Genomic DNA, 16,632 nt, shown 5'->3' on the forward strand with positions numbered 1-16,632 from the left:
GAAGCACCCGGCGCAGTGAGCTGCCTGCGACAACAGTGGCGCCTGGAGAGCAGTGAGGGTTAGGTGCCTTGCTCAAGGGCACTTCAGCGCCTACTGGTCGGGGTTCGAAAGTCCGAAGCACTAACCAGTAGGCCACGGCTCTCCAGTTAAGTTGGGACATAAATAAAAACAAAATGTGATCATCTGCAAATCTCATAACCATTTAGTTGTAAAAGGACATATCAAAGTTGAATTTAACTACTTCATGGAAAAAGTTACTCATATCCTCCAGGAATGGTGTGAAATAATACACATAGGGGCTCAGTTGTGCCTTGTGATAGCACAGCTGATTGCATGAGGATTATTTTGTGTCCAATTAGATTAAATTGATGCTGCAGCATCTAAGATTTTGTTCAAACCTTGTCTGTATCAGAGTCATAGAAAGAGAGAGCCGTGACACTCTTTGATGTCACCGCCACACAATCAACATTTCCAAAAAAAACTGTGCAGAATGACTGTATCGCAGAAGGGTGGGATGTATTGTGGGATGCTGGAGGGCGTAATTGGGTAACTCAAGTGATTGGCAATTTTCAGTTCCAAAACTGTTTCCATAACCCGGAAACTGACGTGGCCATCTATTTCCACGGTCTCTTATAGGAGTGTCGCCACTCTGTTTTCTCTACCGCTCTGGTCTGTATATGAATGGCTTACAAAAACAAGGTCTATAAAAGATGTCTGGTAATCTTATCCTCATATTTTTAATGCCCAAACATTTATTCATTTTGGGACCTAAACATTATCTAGGCAAACTTTGTGCAAAATCTGCAATGATGACGCAACCATTCTCCTGGATTCTGTCTGATTTGACATGGAATGACCCAACAGATAAGCACATATTGCCCAAGAGCTGCTGTTAAAAAAGCCATAAGTCAGACAGCAAGTAATGCAGCAGCAGAATGTTGATCATTTGGATTAAAATAGTACAGAGAAGTTTCTGAAACAGCATGTCTCACTTTGGGTGAATGCCATGAGGAACAAGGCATGCTTTTTACATTAAATTCACAATCTCCATTGCTGTTTGGTTGATCTGAATTAATGCCAATGGCCAAACTACAAAAGCATCAGTCTGTTTTCTGGCTTTTGACCCGCCTGGAGCTGGGTTTGCAGTGAAACCTCTGCACAGTCAACTGTTATATGCACATCTAGGGTCATGCTTCATAACATCATCGTTTGGCACAATTGCAGATCTGCTGTGCTTTGATGCTGACAACCGGAGCTAAGGATTTGCCTACATGGCCTTTGTTGCTCTTGCAAAACATAGTATTGTGGTCTGGGCATGCAGAGTCTATTGATTGGCTGAGAGCAGTTATGCGTCAAAGTATATGCGTCAAGACAGGTAAAAATGCAGTGTGCAGGCTAGCCCCTGCACCATCTACAAAATAATGGCTATTTGCCTCAGATTCTGGCTCTGATGATGAAAATGTCCCATTGCTTGTCTGGAAGAAAGTTAAATCAGCCTTCTGCTGGTCAAATGTTGGAATTGACGGTTCGAACCCCGACCAGTAGGCACGGCTGAAGTGCCCTTGAGCAAGGGACCTAACCCCTCACTGCTCCCCGAGCGCCGCTGTTGATGCAGGCAGCTCACTGTGCCGGGATTAGTGTGTGCTTCACCTCACTGAATTGGGATAAATGCAGAGACCAAATTTCCCTCACGGGATCAAAAGAGTATATATACTTATACTTACTTATACATATTTACATACGGACACATCAACTGTTTGTTTGGCTTAGGCCAGTCATAATGTGTAGGTAGGCCTACTAATGACAGAGAGGTGTCCAGGAACTCTGCACTTGAAGTTAACTGAATTAGGCCTACCTACACTCAAGTTGATTATGGTGTCTGAGCAGCAATCATCCTGCCAGTGTACAGCAGTGATTGAACTTCTGTATGCCAATGGTATTAGCCTACATGATGCATTCCATATTCAATCACATGTTCTGGGTTTGGTCTACTCTCCTCTTGACAATCCATTTGTAGATGTAGCCTACTTGGGAAGCAAGCAAACAAACCACAGATTAAAGCAAAGCACTCCCTCTTTCAACATCACCAGACAGAATGAAAACATGCACTATTCATCGTCAAGCAAGCTTTTCCAAGTCTGAAGAGGTTGTCCCTTTAAAACTTACACTCCTCCCTCATGAATTATGCGACACCTCCCACCCCAACACATCTGTAGTACCGAACTGTTAGCTGACTACTGCTATCTTACTTAGATCATGAGTCCCACCTCTCATAATAAGTGAGCTCAACCAAACCGCAAAACGGTGCCAAATATAGTTTTCTCTTAATGCATTGTTGCCATTTTTTGATGTTAAAATCTCCAGGTGGAAACTGGTAAGCATTCATTCGCTAATTGACGTTTTCAAGATTTGGTATGTGGGGCTAATGTTAGCCGTTTAGCTAACTAGCTAGTTAAACTTAGGCCTCAGTCTTTTGTTTTTTTGTGGACATGTGTCTTGCTGTCTTAATTAAATATGGTTGTTGTGCAAGCAAATGTTTCAGGAAATTATTTTCCTCACACAAAGTCATGTCAAAGTAAATTATTATAACCGCTGCGTAAAAAACAGTGCAGTTAGCGTAGCTAGCAATCAATTCGTTCTGGTTGCTTCCGCAAAATCTAACCTAACGTGAGCAAACGTGAGGTTTACATTCCTTCCAGACAAGTTAGCTTAAACTCTTCGGAAACTCAGGACCCATTCTTACGACCGTGGGCTATTTATCTTGTCATACGGGTTGTCAGTTGTAGACTTGCTGGTGTGAATGCCTTTAATTTGTAATCATTCGATACTTTGGTAGACAAGATAACACGTTGTCAGAGCAGGTTTAGTATTGCATAATGTGGTACAGCGCCAGTTTGCTTTTCTTTCCTTTATTGACAGATCATGTTAGTTTGCTGATGCTGTGACGCGTCCTGAAACGAGATGCAAAGCTGTGGAAGAGTTCTAAAGGGTAACGCGAATAGATATTCAGGCCTACTGAATACGTCTGGGCTGAAATGCATCCTCATGAGTAGAACACCTACAGCAGACAAAACAGAGTAAACTTGGGCAAGTGATCATTTGAACTAGGTGGGTGTGTCTCTGAGTGTTATTATATAACTTCCAATAATTCTCAGGAGTGTATTATTGAAGTGTGTAAAGCCAGCACTGAATACAATGATTGGAAGGATCAGATTGCTTGATGGTGTTAGCAACACTGTAGCAACAAGCTGTTTTGTCCATATGGCGGACCAGACATGTGGTAGTCTACAGTGGCAGGTTTGAATTGAAATGAAACTCGAGAATTTTAGAGTCAAAAACTAGTACAAGTCTTGTTAAAAGTTTTGCATTGCGTTGTAAGAAGCACTTTGTGATTCCGTTTAGGATAAGGGCTTGATGCATTTTGGTTCAGAGAATGCATTTAAACCAACCAAAACAAAGATGCATGAAAAAGAATGCACAGGGCTATTTCGTATGATCTTGTTACTTTCCTATCATTACACTTCAGCAATTATATGATCTTTCTGGATTTTATAATTGTTAACAGAGGCCAGATAAGTGTGATGCCATTTTGTTTATTTATTAAGGGTGTAATATATGTTATAGAACCAAAACATTTAATTGATGATTAAAGGGATTTCCTGTCAGAGAAGAGATGGCCTTTATTAGCATGATCTATTTGCTGACATTTTATTAACCTGTCTTATCTTATCTGAGTTTGTTTCATAATAGTGCATGTATTTCACCCCAGTTGTGATGTGTATGTACTAAATACAAGCGAGAGAAAACAATTCTACAGTTGATTGAATTGAAAAGAAGCAGAATTTCTTTGAGCACTTTTATGTCACTGTCTGTCAAACACTGTCTGTTTAGCATCTTACATCTATGAGGAAGTGGACTTGAGCCCAAACTCTGATATGCATCATGTACGCTTCATTCATAATGTATGTTTTCTATTTTTTTTTCTATGCAGTTTCCTCTTCTCTGACAAGGCAATCATAGCTCAGAAGGTGAACAGTGACCATCAAGGATAGAGACGGCTTGCACAATCAGAGGGCAAAGAGGAGCCGCAGGATTGTCTGGAATGGCAGGTGGTCGGAGAGGAGCCAACCGCACCACGTACTGCAGGTCTCCACTGGGCAGTGAACAGTCTGTCGGCAATGGAAGTCACTCCACCAGCTCCCCAGTTACAGGGGTGCGTTCACGGACAAGGTAAGAGATTGAGTGTCTGGCTTTCAGTTAGCAAGATGATGGCTTCGTCCTCCGCAGAGTACTCTTGGCTCGCAGATGTTTTTGTTTGAGTGTTCTACACTGGAACATGAAACACAAATCAGCCTTATTGGGAGCCATTAAACCTCTAGAAGGACACACTGGGAATCAGTAAAAAGTTGGTATTTTGAACCCACTGTATAATTGATGGACTTTGGCCTCTTACCCAGAGAATGAGTAAAGCAAATGCTCTCATACAGTGAGAGACAAAGAGCAGATGCTGCCCCTGGCAAACATTGAACCACCATCCACCTTATATTGACATTAAAAAAGCGAAGACAAGATATTAGCTTGTTTGAACATCTGTCCTATTTTGCCACTCAAAAATGTGTATACATTTTGTGAAAATCAGGTCACTACTGTATACCTAATTCTAGAAGCAAACCATTAGGCTTTCTTCATTGCTAGTTTAAGTAATGATTTAAATGGTCTGTTCACATCATCTCCTCAGGAACGGCTCAGGCACTGGCATGTCCAGCCCTCCTCTGGCTGCCCAGACAGTTGTCCCTCTGAAGCACTGCAAGATTCCAGAACTCTCCATGGAGAAGAATGTGCTCTTTGAGCTCCACCTGTTCTTCTGCCACCTCGTCGCACTCTTTGTCCACTATGTAAACATCTACAAGACAGTATGGTGGTACCCACCAAACCATCCACCCTCCCACACCTCACTGGTGAGCCAAAACATATGGATTTGGGTACTGCACACATGGTGACTATAGATGGCTATAACAAATCTAGTATTATAATTTTTAATATTATAAGTTATGTTTAGGTACTAAACATGGGTATGTCTGTCACCACAAGCTGCTACGCCAAGGCATGCAGAGTAGCACCTGTGTCCTGAAGGCGGATGATCTAGTGGCCCACAGGGCGTTGTACACTCGGAACCTGAATGGCAGCATAATAATCAGTTATATAATGTCATGGGTTGTCAAAAGCAAATGCTTTGTTGCTTTCACACTGCACTGTCTCTAGTCCTACCAAATGAACATTAGCCAAAATACTTCAATGCTTGAGTTCCTATTGCTTGTTATATTAACTGTGAAGCCTGGTGTCTGGTGCTGTTTGTGTGGATGCATTTAGGCCTTTAGGCCTTTACTCCTCATGGTTGTAAAATGCAGTAAAATGCACTTTAGATCAATTTACGGATGATTGGGAGTACACACGTTGAGTTGACATCAAAATCATGTCATTCGGATGTGTTTTGAGAAAGTTCGATTTTACCGTTTTTAGTCAAAACTTGTTAGCGTGGAAGTGAGAAGGGCATATTATTTCGCCACTACAAAACGCTATTTTTATACCTCTTCTACAGTTCCAAACAACATTACACTTACGTGGTTGTGAGTAGAGGGTCCCTAAAGCCAAACCGAAGTATCCCTAGGTCTTTATGTGGTCGGATAGAGTCCAGAATGAATTTCATCAAGCCAGTACCTTTCCGGAAATGTTGCCATCTTTGCTGCCATCTTTAGGGGAAAGTCCGTAGGAGTCGATTGCCAAGTATGGGAGTAACACGCTCTGGAAATTCACAATTTCGTCGCCGTTTAAAAAAAATTGAAATGAAGTTGTATGGACTGGACTATGTTTTTTTTTTTTTTTTTTTTTTTTTAAACGGCGACGAAATTGTGAATTTCGGCAATCGACTCCTACGGACTTTCCCCTAAAGATGGCAGCAAAGATAGCAGCAAAGATAGCAACAAAGATGGCAACATTTCCGGAAAGGTACTGGCTTGATGAAATTCATTCTGGACTCTATCCGACCACATAAAGACCTAGGGATACTTCGGTTTGGCTTTAGGGACCCTCTACTCACTACCACGTAAGTGTAATGTTGTTTGGAACTGTAGAAGAGGTATAAAAATAGCGTTTTGTAGCGGCGAAATAATATGCCCTTCTCGCTTCCACGCTAACGAGTTTTGACTAAAAACGGTAAAATCGAACTTTCTCAAAACACATCCGAATTACATGATTTTGATGTCAACTCAACGTGTGTACTCCCAATCATCCGTAAATTGATCTAAAGTGCATTTTACTCCGGATAATTCCTTTAATCTAGCCCTGGCAGCAAATGTAATTTGCTGCCGCTAGGGTGAGTCTAGATTTCTAGGCTACATTTAATCAGTAATACTCTTTAAACACACCATTTCATATAAGGCCTGCACCAACACCCTCTGTTTTGAAGAGAGTGTTTCACATAATACTTTGTTCCTTGTAATACTTTGTTTCCTTGTTCCCTTCTAGAACTTCCATCTTATTGACTACAACATGTTGATATTTACCATCATCGTGTTGGCACGCAGACTTATAGCAGCAATTGTGAAGGAGGTATGGACTCTGTTCTTGTCAATGTTGGGTAACATCCATGTGTTTGATCTTTGAGTTTGAGTAACAGAATACCAAGCCTGAGAAACCCACCCACCCACACCACCCCTTGTTTCCCCTCCCTGTATTTTCTGTATACTGTAAATGTGACCCTGCAAGGTGAAACCAGTCGTCAGTTGACAGTTGAGACATTTCTTTGGCTTTCTTCGTTTTCCCTCCAGGCGTCTCAGAGTGGGAAGCTCTCATTTCCTCACTCCATCTTCCTGGTGACGGCTCGCTTCGCTGTGCTCACTCTGACTGGCTGGAGCCTCTGTCATTCCCTCATCCACCTCTTCAGGACCTACTCAGTGCTGAGTCTACTGTTCCTTTGTTACCCGTAAGTACTCAAACGACACTAGGACACCTTTCTCTTTGTGGCTCACAAACAGACACTCTTTCTTTCTGTCTCTCAACACAGACACACACACAGACACACACACAGACACACACACAGAGACTCAGATACACAGACACACACACACACACACACACACAGACACACACACAGAGAGACACACACGCACGCGCACGTGCACACAGAGACTCACACACACACACACACACACACACACACACAGACACACACACACACACACACACACACTCACACACACACTCACACACACACACACAGAGACACACACACATACACACACACACACAGAGACACACGCACACACACACACAGAGACACACGTACATAGACACACACACACACACACACACACAGAGACACACGCACACACACACACACACACACACACGCGCAGACAGAGACTCAGATGCACACGCACACAGAGACACACACGCACACAGAGACACACACATGCACACACACACACAGGGACGCACACACACACAGACACAGACAGTAACGATGACCCCATCTCTTGGCAGATTTGGAATGTACATCCCCTTCTTCCGGATCAGCTGCGACTTTAGCCGCGCCGGGCCCCTCTCGCCCATCACCAGCATTGGTGCCAAGGAGATGGGCAGCATGGCGCGTGGGCGCGACTACCTCTCCGTGCTGAAGGAGACGTGGAAGCAGCACACCAGCCAGCTGTATGGCGTGACCGTCATGCCCACACACGCCTGCTGCCTGTCCCCTGACTTGGTGCGCAAGGAGGTGGAGTACCTGAAGGTGGACTTCAACTGGCGGATGAAGGAGGTGCTGGTCAGCTCCATGCTCAGTGCCTACTACGTGGCCTTTGTGCCCGTATGGTTTGTCAAGGTGGGTCGAATCTGTTAGCCTGGTGTCACTGTGTTCCATATTTGGCTGTGGTCATTGTGGTACAGACATCCTTTGACTGGGTCAAGAGATGGTTTAAGTAAACACGGTTGTAAATTATGTTCAAAGCAGCTAAATAAACTGCTCCCTGGCCTCGGGCTTATTGACACTGGCTGACCTGATATTAATTCATTTGTTTGTTTGTTAGTTTGTTTATGTATTTATTTGATAGGGACAGTGCTCATTGATCAACAGAAAAGTACTGTAAATAAGCCAGAATTGTCTGTATGGGCTAATTTCCATCTGTGGTCCTTAGCCCGTTTCTTAAAAAGGCAACCTAGAGATTAGGAGATTACCCATCACATGTGCCTACAGCTACAACAAATACATGGAGGTTAGTTTTCAGACCTGTATAGTGTGTAGCCATTAAACAGACAATGCAACCATGATCTGCAAGATAAAACTAGTTTGCAATCTGTAATCCAAGACTTGCCAAAGGCAAAGGTACATGATGTTTCATACCTATACTATACCTGGTTTCATACCTGAGGACTATCAAACATCAACAGTGGGGGGTGCTGTGGCACATTAGTCCGAGTGCCCACGGGGACCCAGGTTGGAATCCGACCTGCGGTCATTTCCCGATTCCCACCCCGTCTCTCCCACTTACTTCTGGTCACTCTTTGCTGTCCTGTCCAAATAAAGGCAAAAATAAAAAATACAATATAACAGTTTCTGACAAACATGCAGAGCACGTCTAGTAGGCATTGTCCAACACTCCAATTTGTCTGTGAGATCTACAAATATTTGTTTCCAGTTAATGAAAAGCGAGATCTTTTGTAAATGTATGTCTTCCCCTGCCTGCAGAGTACTCAGTATGTGGACAAGCGCTGGTCGTGTGAGCTCTTCATCCTTGTGTCGGTCAGCACCTCGGTCATCCTCATGCGCCACCTGCTGCCGCCCCGCTACTGCGACCTCCTGCACAAAGCGGCCGCCCACCTGGGCTGCTGGCAGAAGGTGGACCCTGCGCTCTGCAGCAACGTCCTGCAGCACATGTGAGTGATTGGGGGAAGGGGGGGGAATCTCATACGAAAGACATGGGGAGTGCAGTTTCACCATGTGATTTATGCATTTGTGTGTGCCATTATTTAATAATTTTTTTATTTTTTTTGCTTAAAAAATACTTGTTCATAATATTCATAGGGCCCTAATTGAAATGATGGGCAAACTGCAAGTTTGGCAAAAAGTAAAGTGTCTTGTACATGAACTAAGGCCACCATGTTTTCATTTGGGAGCATTTGTGGTTAGCAAATTGGTTTTGCCAAGTCATGAACAAATTAGTTCAGTTTTGCTCGTTGCCCAACTTCATGGTTTGGTGGTCATTTAAATGAGTGCTCCTGTTGTGAGAATGTTGTGAAAATATGTGGAAATTGAACGCATCTCCTCCTATGTATGATCTCCTGTTCTCAGCTGGACAGAGGAGTACATGTGGCCACAGGGGGTTCTGGTCAAACACAACAAGAACGTCTACAAAGCTATGGGCCACTACAATGTAGCAGTGCCCTCAGACGTTTCCCATTATCGCTTTTATGTGAGTACACTTTTCTGACCATATTGAACATTTTTGAAACGCCTTGGTATGCTAGAGATAATGCAGGTTAGTTTTGGTGTCATGAGTGTGTGCCTTGCCTTTAGTTCAAACTTGGGATGTTTTTTGTTGTTGGCGTTGCTGCTTTTTTTAAACAATATTTTTAGATTTTAATCGTTTTATATCAAATGTATTTGCATTAACAAACATTTCATTCTCTTTTTTTCTTTTTCCATACAGTTTTTCTTCAACAAGCCCCTTCGAATATTAAATATCCTCATCATTCTAGAGGGATCCATGATATTTTACCAGCTCTACTCACTAATGTGCTCCGAGAAGTGGCACCAGACAATATCATTAGCCCTCATCCTGTTCAGCAACTATTACGCTTTCTTCAAACTGCTACGTGACAGAATAGTTTTGGGGAAAGCGTATTCATACACATCAAGCTCAGATCAGAAAGTCAGTTAGTGAAGCCAGCTATTCACTCAGCAAGTCAATCGTTCTGTCTTCACAACAAGAAAAGAGACAAAACAGCATGCATGAGAGCTTTTTATTTTTTCTACAAATGCATTTTGTTTTTGTTCTGATCTGCATATTAAAACAGAAAGATATTTTTGTATTCCTCTATGTGTACAGTGTCTGTTTATTTGTTATTGCAACGGGATTTCACTATTTGAACAGATGCTCTAATAGTAGTCTGACGGGTGATATGCATATTTGATGCTAACTGCTTTTACTGTTTCTCGAAGTCCCTATAATTAATTCAGTAGACCAGTGTAAAAATCACATTTACCCACAGATGGCAGCCTTCCTGTTCCATTCAGAAGGTCTCAGTGTAACTGATCATAAGTGGCCCTACAATGGTGTTCACAAGTAAAGTGACTTGTCCTTTGAATTTTATTCTTAGAATCATTAATGAGGCCGTGACTTTTAATGGACGCCCAAGTCACGGTGTAAAAGACTATTTTTACATTTAATTGAATTCGCATTAAATTTGTAAACCATTTGGAAAATAGAGCCTGTCTCTTTAAGACTGAGATTGTGCTGTCCATGATGACGGTCTCTGGGTTATTATTTATGGTCGCTATGGTAGGCGAGCTAGAGAGTCTTTGTGGGGGAGAGGCGCGCGGAACGCCAAGTGATAACTGACTGCTGAAACCTGCCTCGGAGAAGAGTTCAGACCATGGGAAACTCAATATATCCATCGACACCACGGTTTGGAGTCGTGACTGCAGCTTAATTTTCCCGTGAAGTCGACGTAGCGGACTAAGGTAAGTGCGCTTAATGAATTTTATGTTCGTCTGTTTATTGGTAATTGATGGCGGCGTGCGCATAGTGCATAACATTTTATAAGCACGCTATTGTTTTTACTTAGCTAGGATTTCAATCCGTCTGCCTCAAATCGTATCTACAAATTCACTGTTGCTCACTTCGTGCACGGTGGTCATCTATTGAAACTGGAAAATCATCCAGTTTGAAAAAACATTTGGATATTCCATCGGTAATGGCGCGTTTGCTAGATGCGTCTAGTGTGATTAAGTGGCTGGATGAGTCCGTCATATGCCGGGCTGCTACAATCCTCCACTATCCTGTTATTTGACCCAGATAACTAATTTCGCTGTTCTGGCGAAACGCAAAATATGCTACACCCATGTAGTTAACAGATGCAAAAAGTAATTAAGTGAATCTTTATTTATTTAAAGCAATTGTCTTTGCATTCATTTTGTATGCAGATAGACTATACAAAATTAATTGTTTAAAATGGATAGATTGTCATTCCCTGACTCCCGGTCAGTTGTCACAGCGGTGCAGCAACAAAATGTTTTCCCACATGATGCGACATAACTGAAGCTGAGTTCATGCACACGGACTATGCATAAAGTTCTTAAAACGTTTTGAAAGGATTGAGAGTATATGCTGAGCCCAACTTCTAAACTTAGAAATTGTGATGCATATTGATTTCATGCGTAATTTAGAATGCAGCATTGATCTGCTGTCTACACTAATGGTAGAATGATGGAACTTGGTCTATATCGAAGACAAGGTCTTAATGCATATAGCCTAGCCAAACCCTGTAATCACGACCAAAATAACATGCCCAGAACAATACACCTCTAAGGATCAGAGGATCAGCCTTACTTCCTGTGTTTGTTGTTTCAGGAAAGCCCTTCCAACACTGCTGGTGGACGGCTGGAACCATCTCTCTACCCCTCCGTCTCTTCCTCTCTTGTCACTATTTTTCTCTCGTACACACATTTACTCAGACAACACAAAGCACAAGCATGGAAGACAAACGGAAGAAGCGGAGTCCCAAAGTGTCGCTACCTCAGCCACCCCCTCCTCCCATCAACCCCCGTAAACTTTCCGTCCTCCCAGCCAGCAAGAGTGCCACCTTCTCCTTGGGGCTGCCCCAGCCCCCCTCTCCCAAAAACAGGAACAAGTTCAAGCGGTCCGTGGGGACAGTGGGCCAACCGTCCAAAGAGGTCCTCAGTGTTCCTTTGGTTCCGCCAAAGAACCCCAGGTGCGTTGCTTTGTGTGTGTGTGTGTGTGTACTGAAATGACCGATGGAAGTGAATCACTGCTCACAGTCACACAATTATGTCTGAATCATAAGAGTATATAAGAGTAATATGTAATATGACAGAATTATGACTGCTTTTGTACATGAAAATAAAAAAACGCTCTCCTTGAGGAAACCAATTAGGCTAAAAAAATAACCAATTGGCCATGCAAAGTAGTTTTTGTTGCTTAAATAGCTTTGGTTATGTTATCAGGCCCCATAAGGAGAAGCCCAGAGCCCCCCAGCCTGCGGGACCCAGTAAAGTCACTCAGTCGTCCCCACTACAACACTCATTCCTAACGGATGTCTCAGATGTAAGAGAAATGGAAGGAGGACTGCTTAATCTGCTCAATGACTTTCACTCGGGAAAACTGCAGGCATTTGGTAAGACAAGGATTTGTATATTTTGTACAATGATTTGTATGTTTTGTATGTAGTTAGTATAACTGGTCTTTGTCCTTGAACAGCGAGTGCACTATTTGGGCTGTTGCTTGGCTTTGCAGTCCACATCGAGCTCTCTGCAACATAAATTAGATTATATTTGTTTGTGTTGATCTCATCTTTTGTGATTGTTTGGATGTTCATTTTTGTAGAGGCAGGGTGTTGGTGTCTGCATTTTTCCACAAACAACCATTACAACTCGTGTTGTGGTGGAATTTGTATGTGTTTATTGAAGCCTACAGGTTAGCATAATGTTCTGTGCATGTATTGTAGATATGTGTATTTGTGTTTATTGAAGCCTACAGGTTAGCATAATATATATGTCCTGTGCATGTATTGTAGATATGTGTATTTGTGTGCTCTGGTGGTTACACCATTTCGTGTGGTCCCACAGGGAAGGTGTGCTCGTTTGAGCAGTTGGAGCACATCAGGGAGATGCAGGAGAAGCTGGCCCGCCTTCACTTCAGCCTGGACAGCCATGTGGAGGAATTGTCTGAGGACCAGCGGAAATGTGCCTCCGACCGCAACCTAGAACACCTGCTCTGCAACGTAAGAATGCATTAGTGGACACATACACACACAATACAGTAATGCAGACACACACATTATACACATTGTTGATTTATGCTGAACTAAGACATTTTTTTCCAAGCAAGTGTGGCCTGTTTGGCATACAGACACACATTTACATTTATTAATTTGGCGGACGCATTTGTCCAAAGCGACTTACTGCAGTGGAATAACATTTAGGCTATTAACATTTAAGCATTTTTAGATTTAAGCTACAGAGCTACACTACAGCAATATACCGGTAATCAAATGTATGCTATTAACATTCAAGCAATTTAAACTAAAAGGCTACAGCTACAGCGTTAGAATAACATTTAGCTACAGTGAAGAGGAGAATATAGCTAGGAGTTATGGCTGTATTTGTCAATACTAGTGCTAGAGGATAGGAGTGCCTGTATATTAAGTACTAGTAGAAGAAAAGAGGATAAGTGGTAGAAGAAGAGAAGAGAGGGAAGTGAAGTGGGAGGACGGAAGAGGGGGAAGTGTGTGTCAGAAGCACCAGGAGAAGAGGTATTCTTGGAAGAGTTGTGTCTTCCCTGCTCTGATGGAGCTTGTCCATTCCTACATATCGCTAGTTACACACTCACCCATTTATTTTCTGATTCAAAGTTTATCATATTAAGAAACAAACTTACTTACTGTACTCTAAATGGTCTTTATGTTATCTCTGTGTATGTCTATGTGTGAGAGAGAGAGAGAGAGAGAGCGAAAGAGGCAAAGTGGGTGATCAGTGTGGCATGTGTCAGAGCTGTGTGAAAGCTGCACAGCCCCTCATTCCTGGGATACATTCTGTCCTTGTGAACTGACAAATAGTCCAATTCTAGAACAGCAACAGCAGGTGTTGGGTCCACATGCACTGTTCTACTATGCACGCAACATAATAGGACATATTTAAAAATAAATACACTAGGAGTTGAAACAGTATAAATTTGACGGGAAGTAAATTAAACTGCAGAACATAACTCAATGTACGTGAAAGGAAGGTGGCTGACAAATACTACAGGGTTTCCACGGGTCATGGAATTTCTGAAAGTCTATTCCAGACATGGAAAGTCAGGAAATTTTATAATTTTTGGGGCAAAGTCATGGAATATCAGGGAAACGGTTTTAAAATTACTTGCCAAACTAATACATTAATACAAATATTTCCACAAAGAATTGGAGTATATCTGGTTATTAGCTTTACTGCTTTTCTTAAGTAGCCCAAATTTGCTTATTCAATGCCCATTTATCTATCTCCCGCTCTAAAGAAGTAAAAGATTCTTAAACGCTACGCAGCTGCACTGAAATCATTGGTTGGTATATTGTACAATTAATTATATAGTAAGTCAGGGAAAGTCAGGGGAAAATGGAATAGAGTGGGAACCCTGTGTGTAACATGAGCCACAACATTGTGTAACACTTTGCCTTTCCTCTCTTTGCAGCTAGAAGAACTGAGCAGCTCAATGTATCCTTTCCCTTAACTGCCCTCTGCTCCATGCAATCCTGCAGTCAATAGGAAAATTGGCTTTCTGTCACACTAATGCTGACTGTTTAACCTCTTGATCTTAGAGTGTCTTAAAGTGGTGACTGCTTTGTTAGCATCCTTAATGGTCTTTACACAGACAAAAACTACACCTGGCTGAAAACCAAGACCTTCCCAAGTCATCTGGACCCTGAACAGCAAAGCTCAGTGTCAAAAACATGTTCCATCACTTCCAAAGCAAGGCGCAGCAATTGCCATGACTACATTTCAACTGCCAAAAGCTAGGTTGCCAATGTAGTGATATACATTTTATTTCTTGAATCTTTCAAGAGGAAAAATCAGGCACTTGTAGCAGCAGAAGCACAGAGCATGAATTGACCAATTCAGAGGTAACCTGTTGGCTCTATTGTGGTGAGATGTGTTAGTAGTACATTTGACAAAAGACACATTCTAAAGCAGTTTAAACCACCTTGAATCGAGACTCGGGTTGAATGTTTACACTATTTATGGGATGGATGCCAGGACTAAACTTCAGCCACTTATCAGAGGCTTTCAGAAGCACATAGAATTGATTGCAATGGGGTTTAAGACCATATTGATTGCAGGTAATGGTGCTGTAATCATGTTTTGTAAGGCTATAGTTGTGTGTCATAGGTGAAAAGGGCTGATCTCTCTCTTTCTCTCTCACGTGCTCTCTCTCTCTCTCTCTCTCACACACACCATTCACTCCTTTCTACCCTCCCTTTCTCTCTTTTTCTATCTCTGTTGAAAGGTGCAGAAGTAATTCCTTGAATTCTTCTGCCTATAATGGTCAGGGAATGACTTTTGACCATCATGAAATGGAGCAAGCCAGATAGAAAACTATTGAACATCGTTTAACAATCAACCTCTGAATAAAATAATTTTGGAGATGAATTACATAATTATAAATTAACTGGTACATGGCAAGTTGGCTTCAACCTAGGAAATTCTGTTCCTTGAGTGCAAACATTTTACTTGAGCATGTATGAAAGAGTGAGGAGAGTGTTGTGCTTCCATGCATAATCTTGATTGTACAACAGCAACATCTCGGTGTCTCTCATTCTGATTTCTTCTAGGCCACATCTGTAGCATATAGTTGATAATGATTGATAGATTTCATATGGTCCGAATAGATATGTCCTTTAAACCCTTTATAAGACTATTTGACTGAAAATAAGTCAAAATATTCTTAAATTCAAACATAAAAACAAGTAAATGTATCTGCCATTGGATTGAGAAAATGTATAAGATTTAAGACAATTTGTCACAGATGGCACAGATTTTGACTTATTTTAAGTCAAATAATCTTACAATAAAGCTCAAACTATCCATATGCTAAAAACAATACTATTTTTTTTTTTTTAGCTTATACTATTTTTTTTTTAACACTTAGTAAGATATCACTTTTTGCAGTGGCACAGCTGTTGATTTTAGGCTGTGTGTGGAAACCACAAGAGTTGGACACATTTCTGCTGCAGAGACTAAAATGGTGCCTATTGTGTAAACCTTCATGAGACCTGAAGCTATGAGGAGGATTAGCTGTATCATTCTATCTTAGTCAAGTGTTGTTTCTATAAACAGGGTATTCAAAATGTTTCATTAGTTGTCCCAATTGCCCTGACAGCTTGTGTTGTGGTTAGTCACAAGGTTGGTTTCTTTGAAAAGAGAAGTGGCAAATTAAAATGGATGTGCATCTGGAAACCTAGCCAAAAGGACTCTTACTGTGAAAACAATAAGCACTGATCTTTTCTATTCTGGTGAAAATACTGAAAGTAAAAATGTAAACGAAGTTGATGTTCCTTTTAATGCTTTTAAAATAATACCAGTGATACTTGTTTTGAGGAGGTGTTATGATGTTTGAGAGACCCATGTTTTCCTCAGTAGTTGTACATATTTATAACCTAAGAGGTGTAACTGTAGGGCTTAAACCAGAATTTCAGCAACTCTTCAGCATTGCACAAGAACATGTCTAATTAATGCTGTAGTGTAACCTGTTGCACCCAAGACCTAGGTGCGATTCCAAAAAATGTTCATGGTCAAAAATAAACATGGATGGACATACAAAGAACCTGCACACCGTTTTGTAAGCATGAATGTGCAAATAAAATGTG

At 41.7% G+C, this 16,632-nt stretch overlaps 2 protein-coding genes across 3 annotated transcripts; both read left to right on the top strand.

The window, feature by feature from the left end:
• Positions 1-2,218: 2,218 nt before the first annotated feature.
• Positions 2,219-10,086, top strand: tmem39b (transmembrane protein 39B). Of its 2 annotated transcripts, XM_076300704.1 has the most exons (10): positions 2,219-2,374; positions 2,920-3,108; positions 3,992-4,230; positions 4,739-4,958; positions 6,526-6,609; positions 6,828-6,982; positions 7,543-7,876; positions 8,741-8,928; positions 9,344-9,464; positions 9,702-10,086. In XM_076300704.1, exons 3-10 carry the CDS (start codon positions 4,103-4,105, stop codon positions 9,930-9,932), a joined length of 1,461 nt encoding a protein of 486 aa, XP_076156819.1. In that variant the 5' UTR covers positions 2,219-2,374; positions 2,920-3,108; positions 3,992-4,102; the 3' UTR covers positions 9,933-10,086. The 2 variants fall into 2 exon arrangements, with proteins under 2 accessions (XP_076156819.1, XP_076156822.1); XM_076300707.1 differs by lacking the exon at positions 2,920-3,108.
• A 501-nt stretch (positions 10,087-10,587) lies between these two features.
• ccdc28b (coiled-coil domain containing 28B) lies at positions 10,588-16,589 on the top strand. The gene is made up of 6 exons (XM_076300708.1): positions 10,588-10,735; positions 11,625-11,985; positions 12,239-12,408; positions 12,860-13,014; positions 14,460-14,482; positions 14,640-16,589. The coding sequence occupies exons 2-6, from the start codon at positions 11,747-11,749 to the stop codon at positions 14,692-14,694; spliced, it is 642 nt and encodes a 213-aa protein (XP_076156823.1). The 5' UTR covers positions 10,588-10,735; positions 11,625-11,746; the 3' UTR covers positions 14,695-16,589.
• The last annotated feature ends 43 nt before the right edge of the window (positions 16,590-16,632 follow it).

The sequence above is a fragment of the Alosa pseudoharengus genome, unplaced genomic scaffold (genome assembly GCF_046254945.1).
Source record: "Alosa pseudoharengus isolate Yale_2024_CS ecotype anadromous, Long Island Sound unplaced genomic scaffold, YU_APseudo_1.1 YU_APseudo_1.1_scf_22, whole genome shotgun sequence".
Classification (NCBI taxonomy): domain Eukaryota; kingdom Metazoa; phylum Chordata; class Actinopteri; order Clupeiformes; family Clupeidae; genus Alosa; species Alosa pseudoharengus.